The 23,615-nt window shown below is 37.1% G+C and overlaps 1 protein-coding gene across 3 annotated transcripts; it reads right to left on the bottom strand.

Annotated features, from left to right (window-relative positions):
- Positions 1-75: 75 nt before the first annotated feature.
- On the bottom strand, positions 76-23,453 carry TRAF5 (TNF receptor associated factor 5). Of its 3 annotated transcripts, none has more exons than XM_087717747.1 (11): positions 23,052-23,453; positions 11,089-11,315; positions 9,980-10,037; positions 9,398-9,499; positions 7,922-8,086; positions 5,805-5,882; positions 5,383-5,457; positions 5,053-5,145; positions 3,556-3,696; positions 2,443-2,611; positions 76-1,092 (listed from the first exon to the last, which is right to left on the bottom strand). In XM_087717747.1, the coding sequence occupies exons 2-11, from the start codon at positions 11,304-11,306 to the stop codon at positions 524-526; spliced, it is 1,668 nt and encodes a 555-aa protein (XP_087573873.1). In that variant the 5' UTR covers positions 11,307-11,315; positions 23,052-23,453; the 3' UTR covers positions 76-523. The 3 variants fall into 3 exon arrangements, with proteins under 3 accessions (XP_087573873.1, XP_087573872.1, XP_087573874.1); XM_087717746.1 differs by having other exon boundaries at positions 23,078-23,452; XM_087717748.1 differs by lacking the exon at positions 23,052-23,453 and adding an exon at positions 14,577-15,103.
- Positions 23,454-23,615: the final 162 nt, after the last annotated feature.

Raw genomic sequence — 23,615 nt, 5'->3', positions numbered from 1 at the left:
TGTCCCATTCTTCATAGTTAATTGAGTTTGGCTTCAAATGATGCAGAGAATAAAGAATATAGAGTAAATAGTAGAGACTTTTAGTATTTGGTTTAATTCAAAATTATTTTGTAAATATCTAATTGTCAACCAGAATGTAATGGACTGGAGATATGCTGTTGCACTGAGAAGCAGTGGCACATCATTGAGACATGAAGAACCAGGTTGGCTCAGATTGTCCTGGAGAAGATCTATCTGTGGTCATAAGAGTCAACATTGACGATGCCATAACATAACCATTTAAAGCTTTCTCAGTTATTAAACTGAAACAGTAACAGAGCATAATAATAACAAGATCAACTTTTGCTGGATGTTCATAATTCACAGAACTATTAACATGACATTTTAAAAGTACAAAAAAATACAACAGTCTTTCAAAACTCTACAAAAAAACAGCTTGGTAGACCACAGAGCAACTTTCATCAGTTTGAAAGAATCCAGAGAGCATAAAAGTGTTCACTCTAATGTTTTATAGTGGATATTCTCATAATTCCTCAAGATCAGTCAAATCTACCATTACTTTCAGAAAGAGTGTATCATCTTTGATGTAGGTGTTTTTTGCATTTTCCAACACAGAGTGTGCAACAAACCGAGGACATCCAGAAGCCACATTCATTTCTCCTCCTGGCCTTTTGAAGCTGATGCTGTTAGGATCAGCTTTAAAAGTTTCACATATATGTTTTTTCTTTCCACTTTGATCCAAAAGCATAAGTGTAACCTTTTGTTTGAAAGGCCATGATAATAATGCATCAAATTCTCCTCTCATCACTACAAAATACAATGAAACATGAGTTCCCCGTCCTGTGCCATCTCCATTTAAATACGCTCTGGCAGATAATCTATATCCACAGCGGCTGGTATAAAAAGGTTGACTAAATAAGGAGAAGCTGTGCCCTTCTATAGCTTCTTTCTTCTTAATTTTGTAGTCCATAATTTTCCAGATCAATTTTCCATTGTAACTTGCTCCTTCCAAAATCTTGAACCGTTCTTCATTTTTGTTAAGTTGTGTCCCGTGCATTCTGAAGACAACATCTTGTTGGGTAGCCAAGTCTTCTAAAACAATTAGAGGAGTAAAAGAGGTACATTTCAGGATTTGCTTTTTTGGCTTTTGGGGGGATGAGGGTAAGGGTGGGGTGAAGTGAGAATGACATAGAGACTTAGAAATCAGCATTTTCATTGCTTCAACATAAATGTTTCAAATTAATATCTCATTGTTTATATTAGTTATTAAAAATCTATCACACAATTTTCTCTATTAAAAAATATTTGCTTTTTAAAGACCCAATCTACTCTATTGATTGAAACCACCTTTGTTCTTAAGATTGGTAGTAAGTTATCTTGTAATTTTTAATTACATATCGATATGACTGCTCTGCAACTTAAAATTGGTTGTACCTGAAAAAAAATGCTTAAGTTGTAGAGTACAATCCCATATTTAACAAAAAGTAAAGGTAAACTGAAACGCAACATTATCAGATTTTACTAAGCCAAAGTTTACTTAATTTTATTTACTGAACAAGTTATATTGTGTTAGCCATCCGGAGTCACAGAAGCAAGATGAGTGGTCATATAAATTGTTTAAAATGAAGAAAAATAAATAACTGGCTTTACCAGAAAATGGTAAACTCTGGGTTGAATATGCAGTGATTGGGTTCAAATAACAAATGGACTAAAACAGTGTTTTCACTCTAGAGAAAACATGTTGAAAGCAAATGGTCAGTAGGCCATCAACTAGCCATGACAACTCAGAGTGGTTACAATTTGTGTTTCCACCACACGGAAGAATGATCATGGGACATTAGGGAGTCTTTAGGAACTGAAAAATGATGTCATTATTACTAGCCTGTTGCAAAGGACACCAAGAAAAGAAGTGTTGCTCTTAGTCACAATAATTATTTGTGCCTATTTATTCTCTCTCTTTCTCTCCCTCCTCCCCGTCTCTCTCTCTCACTGGCACCCCTCTCACAAACACATATCCTACATAGAAATTGAGTGGGGACAGAGTAGGGTGTCTTCTTTTATTAGTTGTCTATCCCAAATTTCTACAGGAGCTGAAGGAAAATATCTAGCAGTTTTTCACAATACAAACCTGTTGATTAGGTTGGACTGATCCCAAACATGTGCATTTAAGTGAATTAGTATATACTTAATTGATATACACATTATTGTAAAGAAAGATGGCGCAACCCATTTTGGCTTTGATAGAAGATGCACAAAAGTGGATCCCTCATCTATAGACAGATCAATATTACACAACCAGACAACAAAAACTGAAGGAATATTTCAAGAACTGGGAATTGTCTGACCAAAGCAAAACTTTGAGAACTCTTATCTGCATGATTCTCTTTTGACTTCTAATTGGGGTTATCAACCAGATCTATGAGAAAGTAAATCCAATAATACCTAGACGTTGTTCATATGATTCAAGAAGAGCAACTTTCTGCTTTAGGTTATCAATGGTGTCCAGTAGTGTTCTCGGGTCCAGTTTGCTTTGCTGCTGATTTGTCTTTTGTACCAGCTGTCTTACTTGTGTTTCCAGGAAGATATTTTTATCAATGTGAATGGCCAAAGTCTTCAGTTGCATTGTTGATGGGGGGGTAAGAGGAGGAACACAATTTTAAAATAAAATGAAAATGCAGCAACTAGCATTATTTAATATCTTTATTAAACCTTCAATGGATCTGTTAGGAACAAAATTTCTTCATTTTGGAATTTTTCCAAATAATTTCTTTTGGCAGAAAAAAATTAGTCAACAACATTTTCCACGAACTTTGCTCAAAATGTTAACTACTTGAAAATCAAAATTATCTACACCTCTACAAGGAGAGAATGTAATAGAAATCATATTTGTGTTAGAATTCTGCATAATAAAATTCAAGATGGTGAAAGTGTAGTCTTCGATACCTGAACTCTTACAGATAGCTCAGTGATCTATGAATGTAATATATATGAGTTGAGTAGATAGAAGTGTTAAATTCTAACTGTTCTAACTGTTGTGCCCTCTACAATAGCACTGTGACATGATAACAAGACTTCTTTCGGAAGACTTTTTAGAGGCATAAGAAAATTGAGCCTCCAGCCTTTTTCTTTTTCCTTTTTTTTTTTTTTTTTTTTTTTTTTTGCTGTAGCAGTTCCTTGGGGATGCAGGCAGTTGTTTGTCTAGTATTTGGTTCATTTTTGAAATTGTGATATTCCCTAGAGGAATGAGATGCATAATTACTATTTTTTATTTATGACATAAGCTTCAGACTTATATCAAGGACCATCTCAGTTAATGAGATGACTAGGACATCTGAGTCTTGTAAAAAAAACCAAATTTGATAAAAGTAGTATATTAATAAAGCATTACTAATATTAAAATTATTCAATGTTTTCAGAATGTAAATAAATAATAAAAACAAAATAAATTTTAAAAAACGGATGCATCGACTATAGCAAAACTGAAATCTCACAAATAGATTCTCATTGATTTTCCATTGAGGTAAGGAAGATAACAGGAAAGGAGAATTATTTTACCTGAGTGCTTGTCAGCAGGTTGCTGTTTTTGCAAAATAGCTGAGATAACTCTCTGAATTCTCTCTCACAATTTTTAATCATATCTGACAGTTGCAAGATTTTTAACTCTTTATATTTAAGGCTCTTATAAAGATCTGAAATCTGAAAAGTGAAAGATTAAAATTGTTAATGTAAGCAATTAAAAACAGTTTTCTCACATACATATGTGTACACACACACACACACACACACACACACACACACACACACAGAGCAACACTACAGCCTACAGTAAACTTCCCCAACTTATGCTCATCTTGGTTAGGAGCTGTATTCAAACATTTGCCTCAGCAGTCACACATACCTTGGATCGGTTGGCTGTAGCAAACAAGCCAACTACAAGGAATTCTTCAATTTAAGAGTGTTTGCTTACCAAATATTCAAAGTTATGATGGGCCTCACAAAAGGTAATTATCACATCTCATGACCTGCTTTATGACTTTCATGACTTAACAAATGTATTTGCCAGACTCAATTACAGTTTGTAAGTAGAGGACTACCTGTAATTCACATCTTTCTAGAAAAAATTACCTGGGACAGTCGTAACATCCCGTGTTCTATTTTTGACTCAAACAGGACATTCTTGTACTTAGGTGCCCTCCATTTTACATTTTTCTGAATAGAATTATCACCATCTTGTCAAACTTAAGCCACACCTTTCTAAATCTAATAGTTTCCTATATTGCTAACTGCCTAGCAATGTTTCTGGAATAAAATGCCTGGAAAAGACTGCATTTGGGTGCTGAGTCAGAAGACACTCAGACCGTTCAATTACTATGCAATGATATAACTTCCCACTTTCATGTACTAATAGAATCGGCTGACTACTTAGATCTGGAGAATAAGGGGAATTCAGAAGTAAGAATCCCATGAATGCCTATCTACCAAATTGTGTTAGTGTCATAATTTCTGCATTGTAAGAGGAATTGAAATGAATATGTATTATTATGGCACTACACTTTTCAAAATCATTGCTAAAAATCATTCAGGTAATTTGACATGTCAGAAGAAACTCAAACCCTGATGGTTCTTTAAAAAAAAGAATAAAATTTTTCATTCACTGAAACACATTAGACTCTACTTCATCTTGCCAATAGTATCTATGTCCATCCTTTGGCCAAAGGAGAATCTTGAAAATTTTGGTTTCAAAAGAATTCCTGCAATGATCTGATGTCAATGTCACTTTTGTGTTTCATGCTTCTGAGGAAACATGATGCAAGCAGCCTACAGAAATTCAATAGTTCAGGCCTAATTAGTATCAAAATGGGAAACCACTAAAAATGTCCCAAGTAAGATAAAGAGAGAAAGTTACATGCTAACGCACTAAAGCAAATTTACATATTGATGGTACTCCATTAGATATGAAGTCATTTTTCAAACCTCATTCTACATCTATTCCCCAAACAGCTTTCATTTTTAAAAACAACTTTTGGGAATTTACAAGAATGTGCACTTTACCTGATCTTCCAACTTTGAGTTCTTATCTACAATGTGTAGCATATGTTCTCTCAAGAAGATATCCTCGTGTTCTAAAAGCTTGCTTCTTTTAATCTACAAAAAATACATGAATAAGTTATATCAAATGTAAAAGGTAATTGAGAAAGCACCCTGATTAGTACATTCTCTTACCATGGTTTTAAAGTAACTAGGATATTGGGAAGATATTCACTGTTGCTCAAACTTAAAAGTGGACTGGAAAAATATTCAGTGATTAATTGGTTCCCTTTTGTGTTTTGGAAAGTCTGCTTCTACTGTAATACTAATTATGTCTGTCTTATTGTGCCATACCTTTTTAGGACAGCCACACATTTTATATGGACAATCAATTTCCATTTCAGGACATACCAAAACATGATCTTCTGCCTGTAAAAATACAGATTAAGTAAGCATTAATGAAATATTTTGGAATATTTCAATATTTAGGAGAAGGGAGGATAATAAGCATATTTTTTACCAACATTCTATAAAAACTTTGGTAAAAAATAGACAATTTCCTAGGAATAAGGAAATTGTCTAATGATCATTTAGAATTTCAATAATAATTTTAATACTATGTGATACTGTTATGGAAATATAGAATTACTTTACTAAGATTTAATAAGTACTTTGCATATGAGATAAAAACTAGCAAAAGTAGGCATAGCTTGTTATTAAAATATTGTATTATATTTTAAAATTCTTCTTTTAATGAGCCAAAAATAATATTGTACCTCTTTCATCAGAATCATCTGCATGCAGCCATAGGGACAAATCCAGGGATAATCTGGGCAATCTACTTCCCTATGGGTCTGAAAATAAATTGGAAGATGGTGATGATGATAGTTAACAAGCCCAACAAAGAGATTTGTCAATTAGTGAAAACAGGTAGCATACAAATGATTGTAAATAAATAGTTATTTACCACCACTCATTTAAAGTCCTAATAGAATCAATTACAGGCACAGTCTACAAGGACAGTTCCTTAGCGGGATTACTGACATTATTGGAAGGAATACAGTTGAATAACTACTTTTTTCAAAAGTTCTATATGTGGATATTGAACTTGCTCAATGGACAATATCAGAATGCAGCAATGGGGAGTCTCTATTCATGCACCAGCTAATTAGCGATATCTTTTTCCTAGATATTCCATTTCCTTTCCTCCCAAATATAGTCAGCATATAATGGTGATTGAGTGTATGCAAATTCTGCCACCCTGCCCAAACACCTGCACAATCACAACACACCTCTAGTTTGGTGGGGAATTTGGGCTATATAAAAAATAAGCTGGCAAAAGAATTGATATCACAATTAATATATTAAAGGTAGACAATTTAAAACTGCTAATCTTTCATAATCATATTTCTGTAATGGTCTGAGAATAAACTTGGGGAGAGGAGGAGGAAGAGCTGCAATAGTAAACAAGTCAGTGGCTAAACAAGATATATCTCAGCTCACTGAAGGAATGAATGAATGTGTGGGAAGTAACTCAGAAGGGACACTCAATAGTTCTCTGAAAAATAACAGCAAGGAAGGGAAGAAGAAATTTCAGATTTGCAAAATTGATGCCAGCCCTTCAAGACACCTCATAAAAGAAACTACAACCCTGAGTACTAACACTATCTTTATCGCAAGGTTAGAGCAATAGATGATTAAAAGCCCTTCTGATCTTCCAGGCCTTTACTTTCCAAATAACTAGGGAAGATCCATTATAGTTACTGGTTTATCTTGCTTTATATTTTCCTCCATTTTCTGCTGTGCTTAAGCAGAAGAAAATGGTCCTTATTTGAAAATATGTTGAAACAATTAGCAATAAACTAATTGCTTATAAAGTAGAAAACTGGTATCTGTTTCTAGTTATTTTAGTTTTTTAGAAATAACTCCATAAAATTGCAGAGTTTGTATTCCTCTTGCCAATTGGAAAAAAACCAAGCATAAACAAAAAAATGTTACTCTCCCAGCCGGAAGCTGCTGTAAATGACAATGATTTGATACTTAAAAACAGCAATACAAAATCATTTCAGGAAACCTCTGAAAAAGTTATGGCAACAAGAACTACTCCTTGCAGTTCTCATAAGGTCAGATACAATAATGATAGCATCTCATAGTCGGTAGCTCTTTAGCAGCCAATGAATTTCAACTAGTGTCCAAAATGCTTCTAATTTGCATTTTCAAAATTATGTGGTATATATAGATCATGGGTCATCAAACTACAGCCCGTGGAAGAGAGAGAGACAGAGAGAGAGAAAGACAGAGAGATTTCTCAAACTTCTTGGGTCATCAAACTACGGCCCGTGGAAGAGAGAGAGACAGAGAGAGAGAAAGACAGAGAGATTTCTCAAACTTCTTGGGGCTGAGAAGAATTGCTGAAAAACTGAGTTTCCTGAAGTGGACCACTAGACTCCTAAACAACTGAAAAAAAGAAAAGGCAATCAAAGAGCAACATGAAAACAAAAGCAAATAAAACACCCCCAGGAGCAAAATAAATTAAAGTTTAATTTGTGGCATTGTTCAATGGACTGTTGTTGGCCATGCCCACCTAGTCACATGACCTAGCCATACTCACTCAGTCACATGACCACCTAGCCACGCCCACCCAGTCAGTCTGCCCCCCCCCCAACAGTCTGAATTGGCCCCCTGTTTAAAAAGTTTGAGGACCCCTGATATAGATGATAGCATAATCCAGAGTGCCTTCATTATTTTCAAGACTGTGATAGATCATATGGGAGACAGTAATCTATAAACTTTCTCCAATATGTTATCTTCTGGATGTGTTCATATATAATTCATAGCATTATAAAAATAAAATAATGTAATTTTAAATACACAATTTAAAGCTGAATCTAACCTTTAAATTAACTGATATCACAGGGTGTTTACAGTACTGGCACTGTTCTTTTCGAAAGTTACATTGCTGAATAAGGTGTTCTTTTAAATCCTTCAGAACATTTTTTTCATTACAGCCTTCATTAGTACACTGCACAGTTTCAAACAAACACTGTTGCAGGTGATCCTGTAAATGAAAGTAGAATAATGCATTGTAGATTGCATTGTACTCTCATTAGACAGATTGTTATACTATACAGAGAAAGCAGCCTTATCCTCTAGGTTTCTACTTACAAATTGTGACATAAATCCTTCTCCCTCCAAGCAAACATAAACCTCTTTTTTCATGTCTTATTATCCTGCGAATGATAACAGTTGTGTTTGCTTGAAATATCAAAGAATAGAAGCTTTTGAAGTTTTGACTAAAATAGCCCAAAGTAAAACTATAACCACTTCCTAGTCCGCTACAAAAGCATTTTGCATGGTTGGACCACTTCTTTTTAATTATTTTTTGAGGAAGCTGTTCTCAGTACAGAACTGATGCTACTTAATGCTGTAGACTTCTCGAGTTTATCGTACACTCATTAATCACTTTACTTCTTTAATATGCTGAGAAAACTGTAACTGTTAGCACCAGATTAAGCAAGCTTATTCCCTGTGCAGAAAAAGCTTACATATATATCCCGTATTTTCTACAGATATAAAACACTGTCATAAATTTAAAACAGATAGGAATTGCATGAATTTTGAAAGAATGTGAACAGAATTAGAATCAGGAAAAAATCATGCAGAAAATAGAACATTTTAACAAGAACATCAACAACAAAAGTACAAAGGCATAAAAGAAGTGCAAGGAGATTATAGCAGGTATAAAAAGGGTTTTTACAAGAATACCACTAACACCATTAGCTCTATCCATAAAAATATTTGAATACATTTAGAATTGAGTCAGGAAAATGATCATGGAGTGATTATGGAGTGAAGTGATTGCCCCTAACTACACATAAGTCTATACAATTGATGAGAGAGCAACAATACTCACGCCTATACTGTCATATTTAGAAAGAGACAGAAGAAGATATTCAGTCTTACAAACAATTTGGTCTAAATGATATTTAAAAACCTTTTAAAAAAAGCAAAGTACTCAAAAATTGTCAGGAGTATTGTAAGTTTTAAAAAAGAATACAGGATCTTTTAAACTGTTCCACAGAACTCTTAAGTTTCTGTGATAACTTTAAGACATTCAATAAAAGATTAACGACAACAAAAAGTTCATTTGAATGCAGCTGATTTTCTATCACTAGAGTTCTGCCTCTTGATCAGGAATTCTGGATTGTTTTTTTAAAACTTAACAAGTTCTGTATCCTGAAAAAGTTTGAAAACCCCTGTCCTATTTTCTTCAAAAAGTTATTTGATAAAAAGGTGAAGAAAGATCGGTTTTCAGTTTATAGAAGCATTTATTTTTAATTTGCTTAACATATAATACAAGAATACAAACCTGGTATCGTCCGAGACATAACTTTGCAGTGCAGGCTGGTGAATTTTTACAAAACACTTGCAAATTGAGTACTTCTCTTTTGCAGCAATTATCTTTGAAAACCTTAAATTTAAAACAAAAAGTATGATTTTGATATACACACAAGCAAAATAATAGTAATTCGTGACAACCCTTTGCCTGTAAGACACAGCCTGGCAACTTTCCTAAAATTAATTATTACATTTTATATATTATTTATGTGCATTTTATATAGATGATACCTTCTCTGACAACTGCAACTTTATGTGAGGAATGAAAGAAATGGAAAAGAACTACATCATTAAGATAAGATTTCTCATACCTAGAGACTTAATTATAAGTTTCAGTACAAGCTTTATATCATATTTGAAAATGCTATTCAGCAAGGATTATTTTCAAATTTTTATATTTCTTTTGCATTTGGGTTTAAATTTACCTTACTTTGATTATAATTTCCATTTAGCAGTACACTAAAAAAACCTGAATAAACAGATTGCAACACAAAGCGTGATACTGATTATATGAATATGAATATAAGAAAGTCATATAAACAATTTTTCTTACCTCTTGAAGTTTTATTATTTCATTGTCTATAGGACATGTAGGTACTGCATTTAAATCTCTGTAAGGACAGAAACAAATTTTCTTTGGTTATAGACTTGAAACTTTTGTATTTATATTTTGTATTTATAATTTTTATGCTATTGGTTCATAAAAATAGTAAAATTTATAACATTTATTTTGCATTGTTAGTTTGCAATATATATTTCATGAGAGTAGCTCTATCTATATCTATGTCTGCATAAATCTATATCCATAGAGAGAGCTATCCTTACGAAATGAGAGGTTTCTCTAGTTTCAAAAAACTACTGTGGGAAGTTCAAAGATACAGGAAGCGTATGAGCTGTTTTATTCAACAAAAAGAGGAAAGAAAAGATGCAAGTGAGGCCAGTATTTCCAGACATGATTCTACACAGCTTTCCCCCCACCCGTTCATTAGTAACACCCTAATTAGCTAATGTTACTTTATGATAACAGCTATCACCTACATGTCCACTTCATTCATAAGATATAACCAGAAACTTCTGGATATTTCAGAAAACGAAAACAGCAATCTTCTAATGAAAACCTAGTGAATCAAAATGAGACTTTTAACTATCAGATAGGAGGCTTAAAAAAAAATTTTTTTGGGGGTAACGATATGACACCAAGCCACACTTGATTCTATCATTGTAATGCTTTTGTGCTCTTAAAGTCACATATGATTTCAAGTGTTGGAATAAACAAAAGTTCATGGGAAAATATAGCTGTTTATGATCTTATGTTCAGAATATATGGGCCATTTCTCACAGCATTACCCAGCCAAGATATAAAATCTGCCCACATTTTACCTATTTTGGTACAATGCTAGCTGTACATTACTGGGAAAAATTACTATGAATAGTAACCAGCTAGCATTAAATATATCTGAAATTCATTTATTTTAGGGAGCACTTACGTACATAAGACTGCTGGAATTATATAACACCCCCAGAAAAGCAAAATTAAATAAGCATCCTTTCATGGGTTACCATTCCATATTCTATAAAATTACAAACTGTATAATTGTTATGAAGGAAACAGTGACAGCATGAATTTGCACAAATATTGTAAGAAAAAGAAGCCTTTCATACCTCAAAGAATCAATGCAATTCTGGCAAAATCTATGTCCACATCCTGTTTGATGAGGATTATGGAGGACTAGGTGACAGCGTGTACATTTGTATCGTTCATCTAAGATTTCCACAAACTGATAGTTGACATCAGGATCAAATTCTAGAGATACTGCATTTGAGGAGTTCTGTCTGACATATAGATTTGGCAACTGGCCTGCAAGATCTTCAGAGGCCATGGGCTTTAACTATGAATAAAAGAGAAATGTAATACTTGAGTATTAATGTTACTTCTCCCTCTCTTTTTGTTTCAGTACTAAAAAAATTATCCAGATCCTTACCTTAATTTGGTAAGGAAATTAAAATGTTACAAAATGCCAGCAATTTGTCTACAAATCAAAACACTGAGTGTAAACGGTTATAATGCCAGGCAACAATAGAATAGAAGACAAAGAATAGGAAGAAGATTACGAAGTATCAACGTATCAAGATCTGAAAATTGAAGTTTGTGGATTATGGCATAAATTAGCTGTGGTGGTACCAGTGGTTTTTGACACACTGGCTGCCACACCAAATCGTTTAGAACAACACTGGGTATTGACAAAATTTCCATCTGTCAATTACAAAAGGTCAAACTGCATGAATCCACACATATAATACATTATGATATCATCTTAGGTTACTGGGAAGAACTTGATGCTTTTGAAAGCCAACACTAGGTAAAGAACTGGCAGCTGTGATTTCACATTGTATGCACTGTATATCATCATCTTCATCTTCATTCTCTTCATTATCATCATCATTATGTTACAACCCACTTTCTGAGAACCCCAAATATAAGCCCCATACCATAAGAAAATTGTTGCTTCTATTAATGTACCTTTTATTTTGACAGCTAAATTACATCACCCTGAGCAGGGAGGAAGGTTGACAGGAATTCTCAGTAAAGCTAAATGATAAGGACCTTGTTATCGTTAGTGATGGCCTAAGTCTGTTTCATCCATAGCAATGCTTTTCAAACTCTGCACCTTTAAAATGTGTGGACTGGCGACTTCTAATATTTTGCAGCCAGCATGCTGTGCATTCATTTTAAAGATTACTATAGAGTCGTGATGGCGAACCTATGGCACGCGTGCCAGAGGTCGCATGCAGAGCCCTCTCTATGGGCACGTGCGCCATCACCACCTGGTCTTCTGGTTTCTGGCACGCGCATGCGCGCCAACCAGCTGATCTTCACACATTCCAGAGAACCAGTAAACCAGAAGACCAGCTGGCCAACACACGCATGCGCACAGGCCAGCTGGTCTTCAAGTTTCTGGGGCTCCAGCGTGCATATGCATTCCAGTTTGGGCATTCAGTGCCGAAAAGGTTCGCCATCCCTGCTATAGACTATTTTTTACAATAAATTGTTGATGTTTCCCATCTCTCCTTTGGTATTTCCTTCCACTCTCTTCCCCAGCAATAGTTAAATGTATCTTCCTTAAATTTCCAAGGATGATGCTTCAGGCATCTAAGTGGCATCACACGAAAATGGACCATCTACAAAAATGTAGGACATAATAAATGCATTTCTCTTGAAAACATGGCAAAACTTCTCATTATTTTCACTGTGAGAGCGAATCATGACTGTCCTCTGGAAAATGTAAACACAAAAAAAATGATAGTACCCTCAATTATATATAATCTGGATCTGAAAATACTATGAATTAATGAGATGAAGGTTAAGTTTGTCCATATGACAGAAAACAAACATTTATCTAAAACTAGAATTGATAAATAGATCTGATTACCGTAACTGGACACATGTCTAGAGTCTGACCTTATCCACTTAATCAGCTCCAGTTACCCACTGCTGTCTGGGGAATCCTGAGAGTTCAAGTGCACACATTTCAAAGTTGCTGAGGTTGAGAAATACACGTGCAGACTCCCACATTCTTGAAGCTGAAAATTATTTACTGTACATTCATTTTGATTCCATCATCAGTGGGAGCAGTTTTAATTGCACAAAAATCATCATAAATAGATATAACACACACCCAATAAATACATCTAAATTCTTCTTTTGATTTCATACAGTATATCAAGAAACTGTATGGTCTGAATTAATGTATCATTCCATTTTTTAATTGTTGCAATTAATATAAAGAAGTTCTTCATTCCAAAATTAAGATTCATAAAACTGCTTTTTACAATTTGATTCAAATATAAGAGTAACTGTAAGGAGGAAATTAAGTTTAAAAACCACACAGAGCTGTGATACTTTTAAAAACATAATGCATATTTCCATCAGCTTGCATTTGTCAGAAACTAAATTTACGTTTATGAGACAGGAAGCAACTTTTCTACATTTGTGTTTCCTGCCTGTAACCCATTGTAGCTCGTGACGTTTAAAACTCCTACAGAATATATACTGTATTTCTTTTGTTTTTAAACTCTATTTGGTACCTTCTTATTAAAATGTTCCATGCTGTTACTAACTGTATCACCATTCATGGCTCACATCAGGTCAATTAAAGCATTTCCCCAGCTTCAGATGTTTCCCTATAGTATTCAGATTGTTTTGGTTGCAAATCCATTTCTATGAAATATGGTCAGTGTTTCTTGACCTTGGGAAGTTTAAGATGGGTGGACTTTAACTCCCAGAATCCAGCCATAGCTGACTGGGGCACTTTGGGAATTGAAGTCCACCCGTCTTAAACTTGCCAAGATCAAGAAACACTGAGCTATGCCAAATGGTATTGTACTACTGATATTTAACAAATGTTCAAAGTTACAATGGCAATAAAAAAAGGGACTGGTCCACGTACTTATGATCACTGCAGCATCTCCACAGTCAAGTGTTCAAAATTTGGGCACTTGGCAACTAGCATGTATATGTGATGGTTAGAAGTGTCCTAAGGTCATTTGATTTCTATCTGCAACCTTCCCAGCCAGTTTCTGACAAGACAATATGGGAAGCTGGATACACTTAACAACTTCCTGATTCACCGTAATAACTGTAGTGATTACATCATGACAGAAAAGATTGTACAATTACGCATAACTCACTTAACAACCATCTTGTTAGTAATGGAAATTCTAGTTCCAAATGAGGTCCTAAGTCAAGGAGCCGTGGTGGCACAATGATTAGAATACAATATTGCAGGCTAACTCTGCCCACTGCTAAGAGTTCGATCCTGACCGGCTCAAGGTTGACTCAGCCTTTCAGCCTTCTGAGGTCAGTAAAATGAGGACCCAGATTGTTGGGGGTAATAAGCTGACTCTGTAAACCGCTCAGAGAGGTTTGTAAAGGATTATGAAATGGATATAAGTCTTAAGTTATTGCTAAAGACCACCTGTAATCAAAAGATGAATGGAGGTGTGTGTGTGTGTGTGTGTGTGTTATAAAAGGCACAATAACTAGAAAACTGTTCTGCATTCATCTACCCAATACTTTTGCCTGACCTCTGTTAAGTAAATTACTCCACTCAATTCTTTCACATTAGTCAGAGTGAACAAACTACACTCACTTGTAGTCAGAGGTGAAAGCGTGGATCCACTTCAGCCAGGGCCAGCCTGTGACAAGTAGGCTGGACTCACACAGACGTCCAGCTTCTCACAAAAATCATACTGGTAGCTATCTTCAGTTGATCAGGAGGAAAACATGTCTGCTCTGGATTTTAAGGCAGAAAAGTGAAGGGAGAGGGGATTTCAAAGGCCTTGGAGAAAAAGAGAAAAACTCTTCTGTTTGCTGTCTGAATTAGGTGCCAAGGCAACTCTGCAGGAAGCGATCTTCTCCTCCATGCAAAACCTCTTTGCAGAACCATCGGGGAAGGCAAGCCTGGCCTTTCTTGCCCAGCTCCAGGCAGCGTAGTTTTACCAGAGCTTAGACACCGGGGGGACAATGCAGAGTGGGTGCCGCATGAGGCGGGTAGGCTGGTGAGAGTTGTATGGTATGTATATGTGGAGAAAGATTCCCCTCGCCCTGCTCCCCACCACTTCCTATCAGCAGCCTCCAGAGCTGCCACCATTGAAACCATCAATGCAGGTGACAAACTGGGAGGAGGTGGCGCGAGGCGGCATGGCAGGTGGAGGCAGCGGCAGTGACCAGGTAATATGGGGGAGGGGGAACTGAAGAAAGCCCCTCCAGCAGTGGTTGCAGTTGATGCACAGTGGCAGTGGAGGTCTTTCATTGTCATTCCACCCTGACTCAGGAACAGGTAAGGGGACCGAGGCTCCTCCCCCCATCCTCCTGGCAGTCCAGCTCAGGAGGGGAGTGAAAGGGAAGAGGCAGGGGTAGGTCGCTGAGAGGGGACTGGTCTGGCAGCAGGGGCCCTGGGGTGTGTGGCTCCAGGACACATGGGGCAGCTCCACCCTCACCTGCCTTGGCCAATCTTGTGGCAGCGCCACTGGCACCCCATGGCCTCCTGCCCTGTTGTAGCCTTGAGCAACCAGATAGTGGGATGGAGTGGGTGGGGATTAAACTACGACTTATTTTTTGGGTAGGACTTATATTCGGCAAGCATGTAAAATGTTAGGGCTTATTTTCAGGATAGGTCTTATTTTCATGGAAACATAATAATATATTGAAGTGGCATATCACTATTTGGTTCACTATGTATGTTAACACTGGCCATGCCTCAATTTAAAACACCTTTTAAGATAAAGTGCATTTTGTGAAGCATTTTACTTAGTTTTTTATAACAAACTAACATGCTTTTCTGCAAATAGAATAGAATAATAGAGTTGGAAGGGACCTTGGAGGTCTTATAGTCCAACCCCCTGCTTAGGCAGGAAACCCTACACCACTTCAGACAAATGGCTATCCAAAATCTTCCAGTCTTGGGGCACTCACAACTTCTGGAGGCAAGCTGTTCCACTGATTAATTGTTCTAACTGTCAGGAAATTTCTCCTCAGTTCTAAGTTGCTTCTCTCCTTGATTAGTTTCCACCCATTGCTTCTTTTTCTACCCTCAGGTGCCTTGGAGAGTAGTTTGACTCCCTCTTCTTTGTAGCAACCCCTGAGATATTGGAACACTGCTATCATGTCTCCCCTAGTCCTTCTTTTCATAAAACTAGACATACCCAGTTCCCAGTTTTATCTAGTTGTTAACATATTCAAGTATAATGCAGCTACAATCCTAAATATTGATAACAATTAATATTCTTTCTTATTAGGTTTTACAAGTCTGTGATGATGTTCATATTACATAAACAAATATAACTCCAATAATTCAAAACTCCCTGAAATAGATCTAAAACATTTTCTTGCATTTTTATTATTTTGAATGTATGTAAATAAAAGACACTCAGTTCTTGAAAAAAGCACCTAATTATAGTAAGGTGGCATTTACTAAAATTTTCAAAGCAGTTTAGATTATTAGTTATATAATATGTCACTATATTTTTTTAATATATGTAATCTCAGATTTTGTATCTGATTTTTTATTTCTTTTTGAGGAATAAAAATTCTTAGTAAAAAGCATCATTGGATTACACTTCTTTGCTAACAAGGAAAACAAACAGCATTAAAACTTAATTTCCAATTATGTTCATATTTATTAAGAAGCCAATCTAAAAGTATTCAAAGAATCATTCAGCTGTACTCAGAATTGTAATATGTTTTATGCTAATAGTTGATAGTAGTAAAAATATAAAGTACTATAAATAAATAAATAAATAAATAAATAAATAAATAAAGTACTGTAAAGATAGGATTACCACATTGTATGGAACATGCCTATCAACTTGAATAGTAGATGAAAAGATGAAAACACATATTGCTGAGAATGTGAATGTGAAAATAGTTGTTTTCATACCTTTCATTCCAAAAGTGGAACATGAAGACTCAAAGGGGATGAACGCACCCAAGAAATGTCAATGTTTGCTATGAACACATTTATCACTCAGAAAATATTAATCTGAATTAAGGCTTTTTATGAGATGATAATAAGGTAGAAAGACAACAAATTACCAACCTCTTTTGCATGATCATATAAGCACATAGCCAGTTGCAATGCGAAAAATCTCTGTCAAAATAAGAGATCCATTTAATTGTTTACATATGAGAGTATATGAATGAGAGAATAGCTGTTACACACAGATGCGGATTAGTTATAGGTATTTTTTAAAAAAAATAAATTTTGAATATCACAAACCATTAGTTTAACTTTTTTTCTCTTGGGTTTGTCTTTTTAGAGGAATGGCTTCTAAAGGATATATTTTACCCATGAGTGAAACCTATGTAAACAGTTATTAGGAAGGGGGAAATTTCCAAGATTAGTTTCAGCTGAAATTGCCATCCTTAGGGCTGATGATGGTAAGGTGGCTACACCTCACTTGGAGGGACTAAGTTGGGTTGTCTTCTCTTTAGATAAATTCAATTATGTGGTACATCTAATTTAATCAACAATACCTGTTCTATTTTATTTATTATTTTGTTGAGCATTCTAGCAAATAACTATTTTAATATCTATAGCAGAAATGAAGAGCCTGAATCTTAAGAGAAGTCAGCCATGGCTTTTCGCAGATCAGTTCTTCTGTCTTCCCAATCACACCTCAGGATATACTGTAGATGCTTGTTGCTTCCCCACAACTACACAACTGATAGGGGGAAAACTTATACAATTGGATGATGCATATAACTGCCTTTCTCCACTTAGCAAACAAACAGAATAAAACCTCTCTCTACAGAGGACACAGAGGGTGATGGCACGGGGACCTCATCATTTAGTTGCACAAAAACCTTTTTAACAAAATAAAATTATGAAAACATTTCCCCTCCTCTGGGTAATGAAGATTTCTAGACATACAAATCACGATCTGGGGTGAAAAGAAGCAGGGGAGTTTATCTGAATTGGAATAAAATTGAAATAAAATACAAGTAAGTTATCCTAGTCAATTTCATACCCAGTATAGCATTTTATGAAATACCCAGTAGAGCATTTTATGAAAAATGATTTTTCATAAAATTTGGGCATAGTGGCAAAAATAGCAATAGCAGTAAGACTTACATACCACTTCATAATGATTTACAACCCTCTCTAAGTGGTTTACAGAGTCAGCATATTGCCCCCAATAATCTGAGTCCTCATTTTACCAACCTCACATGGAATCTGAATCAATCTTGATCTGGTGAAAATCGAATTCTCGGCAGTGGGCAGAGTTAGCTTACAATACTGTATTCTAATCACTGTGCCACCATAGAAAATCCCCAATAAATTAAAATGAACTGGATGAAATAAATCTGGACACATGGAAAGTATGTCATTGTCACATGGGCTGTTGTATCTTTAATTTTTTCCCCTATTTATGTTCTATGCAGGAAGCACAAAAACAGTGGACTACTGTGTTTTCCCGAAAATAAGACCCGGTCTTATTTTCTTTTGGCCCCCCAAATAAGCACCAGATCTTATTTTCAGAGGATGTCTTACCTTAGGACCACCGCAGACAGGCCTCCCATGCCCTGACACCTGTTGCACCACTGCGCAGGTTTTGCGGCCACTTGTGGCTGCTTGCAGCCAGACACCTCGTGGCTCGTTGTGCCAGTGCTGCCACTCACAGCAGGAAGCAGTGTTGTTTGGTATGCTGTTCTACACACCAGTGGTGGCACCAGTGCAATGAGCCTCACAGAGTCATGCTGCAAGTGGCAGCACCGGCGCAACTTGCCATGCGGTATCCTGCTGTGAGCAGCAATATTAGCCCAATGAGCCACATAGCATCCTGCTGCAAGTGGAGGCACAGGCGCAAATCATCATGCAACGTCCTGACTTGAGCGTCCTGACATGGCACTGGTGTGACGTGCCATGTGGCCTTCTGCTGCAAGTGGCAGCACTGGGACAAGTACCCACAAAAGTTAGTCAGCGACCCGAGAGGGGTTGGGGCCTGGCAGGCCTGGCTGTGGTGGTCCTAAGGTAAGTGGATACAGGATATGTGGGGCAGCTCCACCCCCCTCCAACACCAGCTTGATTTGTACATCCATGCCTCCTGCATCCAGAAGGTGGGCAGGGCTTAACCAGGCCTTATTTTTGGGGGGGGTAAGGCTTATATTAGCTGCAGGCGTGAAAATAGGGTTAGGACTTGCTTTTGGGATAGGTCGTATTTTTGGGGAAACACGGTATATCTGATGTGATGTGATATTCAAATAAAGGTAAAAAATATGCTAATTCCCCCTCGCTGCCCCCATCTCAGCACCCTTACCACACCAACCCAACACAGCCCAAACTAGTTTGTCCGCCCCTCCCCCCACTCCGAGGTTGGCCTAATCGCTGCTGCGCTTCGAAGCTGTACATCTCCACCCCATGTGCAGGCCACACCCCGCTGGTTGTACTGAACATCGTTTTAAGATTTCCCCTGAAAATAAGTCCTGGTGCTTATTTTGGAGCCCAAAACATATAATACTGGGTCTTATTTTGGGGAAAAACATGGGTATGTTCTATTGAGATTTATTTTATTTGTAAAGCAATGTTAAAGGAGAAAATGATTCAAAAACATTCAAACATCACTATTACAACACTAGTTGATGTTGCACCAAAGCCCCAATGCATTTTGAAAGTAAAGCAGTGACTTTTGGGAAAATAAATTGATTTAAATGACTATTTCTTGTTTAACAGAGCAGCCAGAAGGCACCCCACTGTTTTGGAATTAGGAGTGCACACCAACGTTCCTTTTCTCTTATTAATTCAGACAACTGCAAAAATGTTTAAGAACAGCATTAGTATCTGTTATTTTGCTTTTGCAAACAAACAAAAAAACCCTTTTCCCCTAAACTTCTTGGAGTTTATTTTAATTGGTTATTCATCTCAAAAGAGACAGTATTCGTCTTTCATCATAATGAAACTGCTTGTAATTAATATTGATTTCTCATAGCAAAATCACTTGACTTACAGAAATAGTTAATAACTAATCCAAGATTTAACATTAAAATATTATTTTCAAATGTACAAAAATATATCATATAATGCAGTACAGAAAATTGTATAAATAGTGGTTATAAATTGTATAAATACCCACAGATGTAAACATATATAACTATCTTCCTCATGACTAATTTATTGCTATTCTCCATTCCCTTTTCTAACTTTAAAAAATATTATTCTATTTTACTTTAGTATAGTATCAAATCTATAATTTAAAAACCAACTACTATTTATCTAAAAGAGAAAAAAAAGAAATGTAGATTACCGAGGACAATTTGGAACCATAACAGGATCTGCAATATTGTGTCCAGGATACCTAACATTATTTTTGTATTGATACCTTATTTTTTACACTAATGCAGCAGCTTTCATGCAAGCAGTCAATTTACTGCACTAACTGTAAGTAATCCTCTTGAAGAGAGCCAGGTTGATGTAGTGATTAAGAAAGACATCAGGCTAGAAATCAGAGTGAGTTCTTGGCCCATCTGAGTCACAAAATCCAGTAATTAACCTTGCACCAGTCACTCTTTCAACCCTAGAAACCAGGTAATGTAAAGCCACTTGTGAAAATCTTGCCAAGAAAACTGCAGAAACTAGTTTAAGAAGTTGCCATGAGTCAACACTGATTCAAAAGTAAAAACAAAATCACCTCAACCTCTGAAGAGCAATTAAATTTAATTACATTAATTTAAATTAAATCAAATTCAGTTTTTTGTCTTGGTAGTGCATATATTCTGAGATAGGGCAAGCCCCTGAAAAACTCATGTACCACATAAATTTAGCTCATCCTTATGAAGAAAAGGTCTAGTACAAAATTTATTAATCTATCGAAACAATTTTCCATCCCTCTTACCCTACTATGGCCAACTTATGCTTGGTTGTCTCACATAATGGTATTACAAATGTAAAAATCTAATGTAGCTTATGAGTTTTTTGCAGTCTCCCAGTAGTTTCAAGGAGCATGACTGTACATTTTATCTCCAGAATAGCAAACAAACAAACAAATAAACAAACTCATATATCAACTCTTGTTCCATTAAATGATCTTGTATAGTAGAGGAATTCTTGATTTATCCCATAGTTTACATTGTTTGGAACATTATTTCTAGAACCCACAAAGAATCTTGTGTAAGTATGTCACAAATTGGTTCCAGAAGTAGTATTTTAAAGCTCTATGCAGGTTCTGAAGACTATAACTACAATCACGTACTGTACATTTTCTGTTTACTCATAAGTTATGTCTATCCCTATTTTTTTGAAAAGGATCTTCCTAATTCCTTACCATGCTTTTTGAACCTTCAGAAGTTTTTTACACCTACTGGTTTTAAAATTCAAGAGTTTGGATCTACTATATACTTCACAGCCGTATTTGAAAGAATATGCTTTTCCTTTGAACTCAGCACACCCAAGTCCAACCAGTCTGATTTATATCTTGAAACCTTTAAGGCTGCTGACTTCAGTAAGATTTAGTCAGTTAGATTGCTGAGGTGATTGTGCTGCCAAACTAACAAAGCATCGCAGGATGCTTCTGGGAATGCAAAAATGAGCAAAAATCTTGATTTAATCAAAACAGAGCTGGAAGGGACCTTGGAGGTCTTCTAGTCCAACTCCACTGCTGACGCGTGAGACCCTATACCATTCAGACAGGCAGCTGCCCAGTCTTTTCTTAAAAACCTCCAATGCTGAAGCTGTGGGAAGCCCCCCCCCCCATCTAGAAGAATGAAATATTTTGGGGGATATTAAAAGAGGCAGAATATTATATTTCCCAAAGCAGAAATGGAGAAACATGCTCTTAGAGGTAGAAAGCAGTCCCCAGTCTTTCTTAATAGCCGACAGCAGATGCCCATTAAGAAATCCTGGGCCAGCCTGCAAACAAAACACCTTCACCTCTAAGCGATGAATTAAAATTTACATCCTTCCCCCAGCCAGATTCTAAGGACAAATTCCTGCGAGTCCCTTGGACTGCAAGGCGATCAAACTGGTCAATCCCAGAGGAGATCAATCCTGACTGCTCTTTAGATGGCCAGATGGCTATCCAACATCTTCTTAAAGACTTCCAGTGTTGGGGCATTCACAACTTCTGGAGACAAGCTGTTCCGCTGATTAATTGTTCTGTCAGGAAATTTCTCCTCAGTTCTAAGTTGCTTCTCTCCTTGATTAGTTTCCAACCATTGCTTCTTGTTCTACCCTCAGGTGCCTTGGAAAATAGACTCCCCCTTCTTTGTGGCAACCCCTGAGATATTGGAACACTGCTATCATGTCTCCCCTAGTCCTTCTTTCTATTAAACGAGACATACCCAATTCCTGCAACCTTTCTTCATATGTTTTAGTCTGCAGTCCCATAATAATCTTTGTTGCTCTTCTCTGCACTCTTTCTAGAGTCTCCACATCTTGGTGACCAAAACCCGAAAATGAAACTTGGTCACCTAATGAGGAGGAAGGACTCACTGGAGAAGAGCCTTGTAGGGAAAGATTAAGGACAAAAGAAAAAAGGGACCACAGAGAATGAGGTGGCTGTATGGAGTCACTGAAGCAGTAGGCGTCAGCTTAAATGGACTCCAGAGGATGGCAGAGGACAGGAAGGCCAGGGAGAAAGTTGCCCACGGGGTCAATCGGGCACGACTTCGCAACTAACAACAACAAAGGGTTAACCCACCACCATTAGACTAGCAAAAGACCCCAGGCTCCATACATTGCACAATCCCTGTAGCATTTCAGAAACTATATACAAATCCTTGCACCCCTCAAGCTAATTCCTCAGCTGTCCCCAAACTGCTCGCTGTGGGTTCTGCTCATCAATAAACTTTCTTTTCAGTCAACCTCCATTTTATTTCCAGCGCCTTTCTCCCAACTTGAAACTGAACCAGATGGATTTTTTCTTCCTATGAAGCTTTAAAAAAAAAAAAAGATTTAAAACTTATCAGCCTACACAACTGCAGAATTGGCCATGCCTCTCCCCCCATCTAGTTACACACGTTAAGCGCGCCTCCTTGTGAATTCACTAGCTCAAAACTAAAACACCAAACAAGGGAAAGAGCCTCGAAGTTTAAGGGAGCCGCAACTGGCTCGGTTAGTGCTAAAACTCACGCTTAAAACGCGCTCCGGTCGCCTACCTGCGGCGCGTCTCTAAGCGTCCGCGCCGCCTCCCGCATTCGCTTCCGCAGCGGCTGCCGAGCCTCCAGCGGTACAAAGCGCGTTGGGTCTCCCGGCAGCCTTCAAAGCACGTGTGGAAGGCGCGCGTGGAAGATAAACCCGGGAAAGGAAGGCGAGGAGATTTAGACTAAGGTCGGGGAGGAGAGGAGAGGAAAGAGACCCAGCTTAGCAAACTGAGCTGGAGGGACGCGCGCCTCCTGGCACTTGGCGTTTTCTTTCCCACACCCGCTCGACCGGAGGCGTCGGAAAGGGCGGACTGGCGAATATGCGCCTCCTCCCCACGAAGCTTGGGAGATTTACAAAAATAAAAAAGGCAGCAAGCGAAGCTTCGGCTCAGCCAATCGGTGGCATCGTTTCTCAGAAGTATCAACGGGGAGTTACTTCAGGGACTCCCAAGGTAAGCATGCGCGAGGTTCAGCCTTCGGTTCTGGGGGCGGCCAAGTACTGTACGTGCGCGACTCCGTTAAGGTTACCCAGGCAGGGTAGGTAGCGCGAGGT

The sequence above is a fragment of the Thamnophis sirtalis genome, unplaced genomic scaffold, assembly GCF_051295495.1.
Source record: "Thamnophis sirtalis isolate CommonGarterSnake01/CBP01778 unplaced genomic scaffold, rThaSir2_p1.2 scaffold_6, whole genome shotgun sequence".
Lineage (NCBI taxonomy): Eukaryota > Metazoa > Chordata > Lepidosauria > Squamata > Natricidae > Thamnophis > Thamnophis sirtalis.
This window is presented reverse-complemented; position numbering and strand designations above follow the sequence as displayed.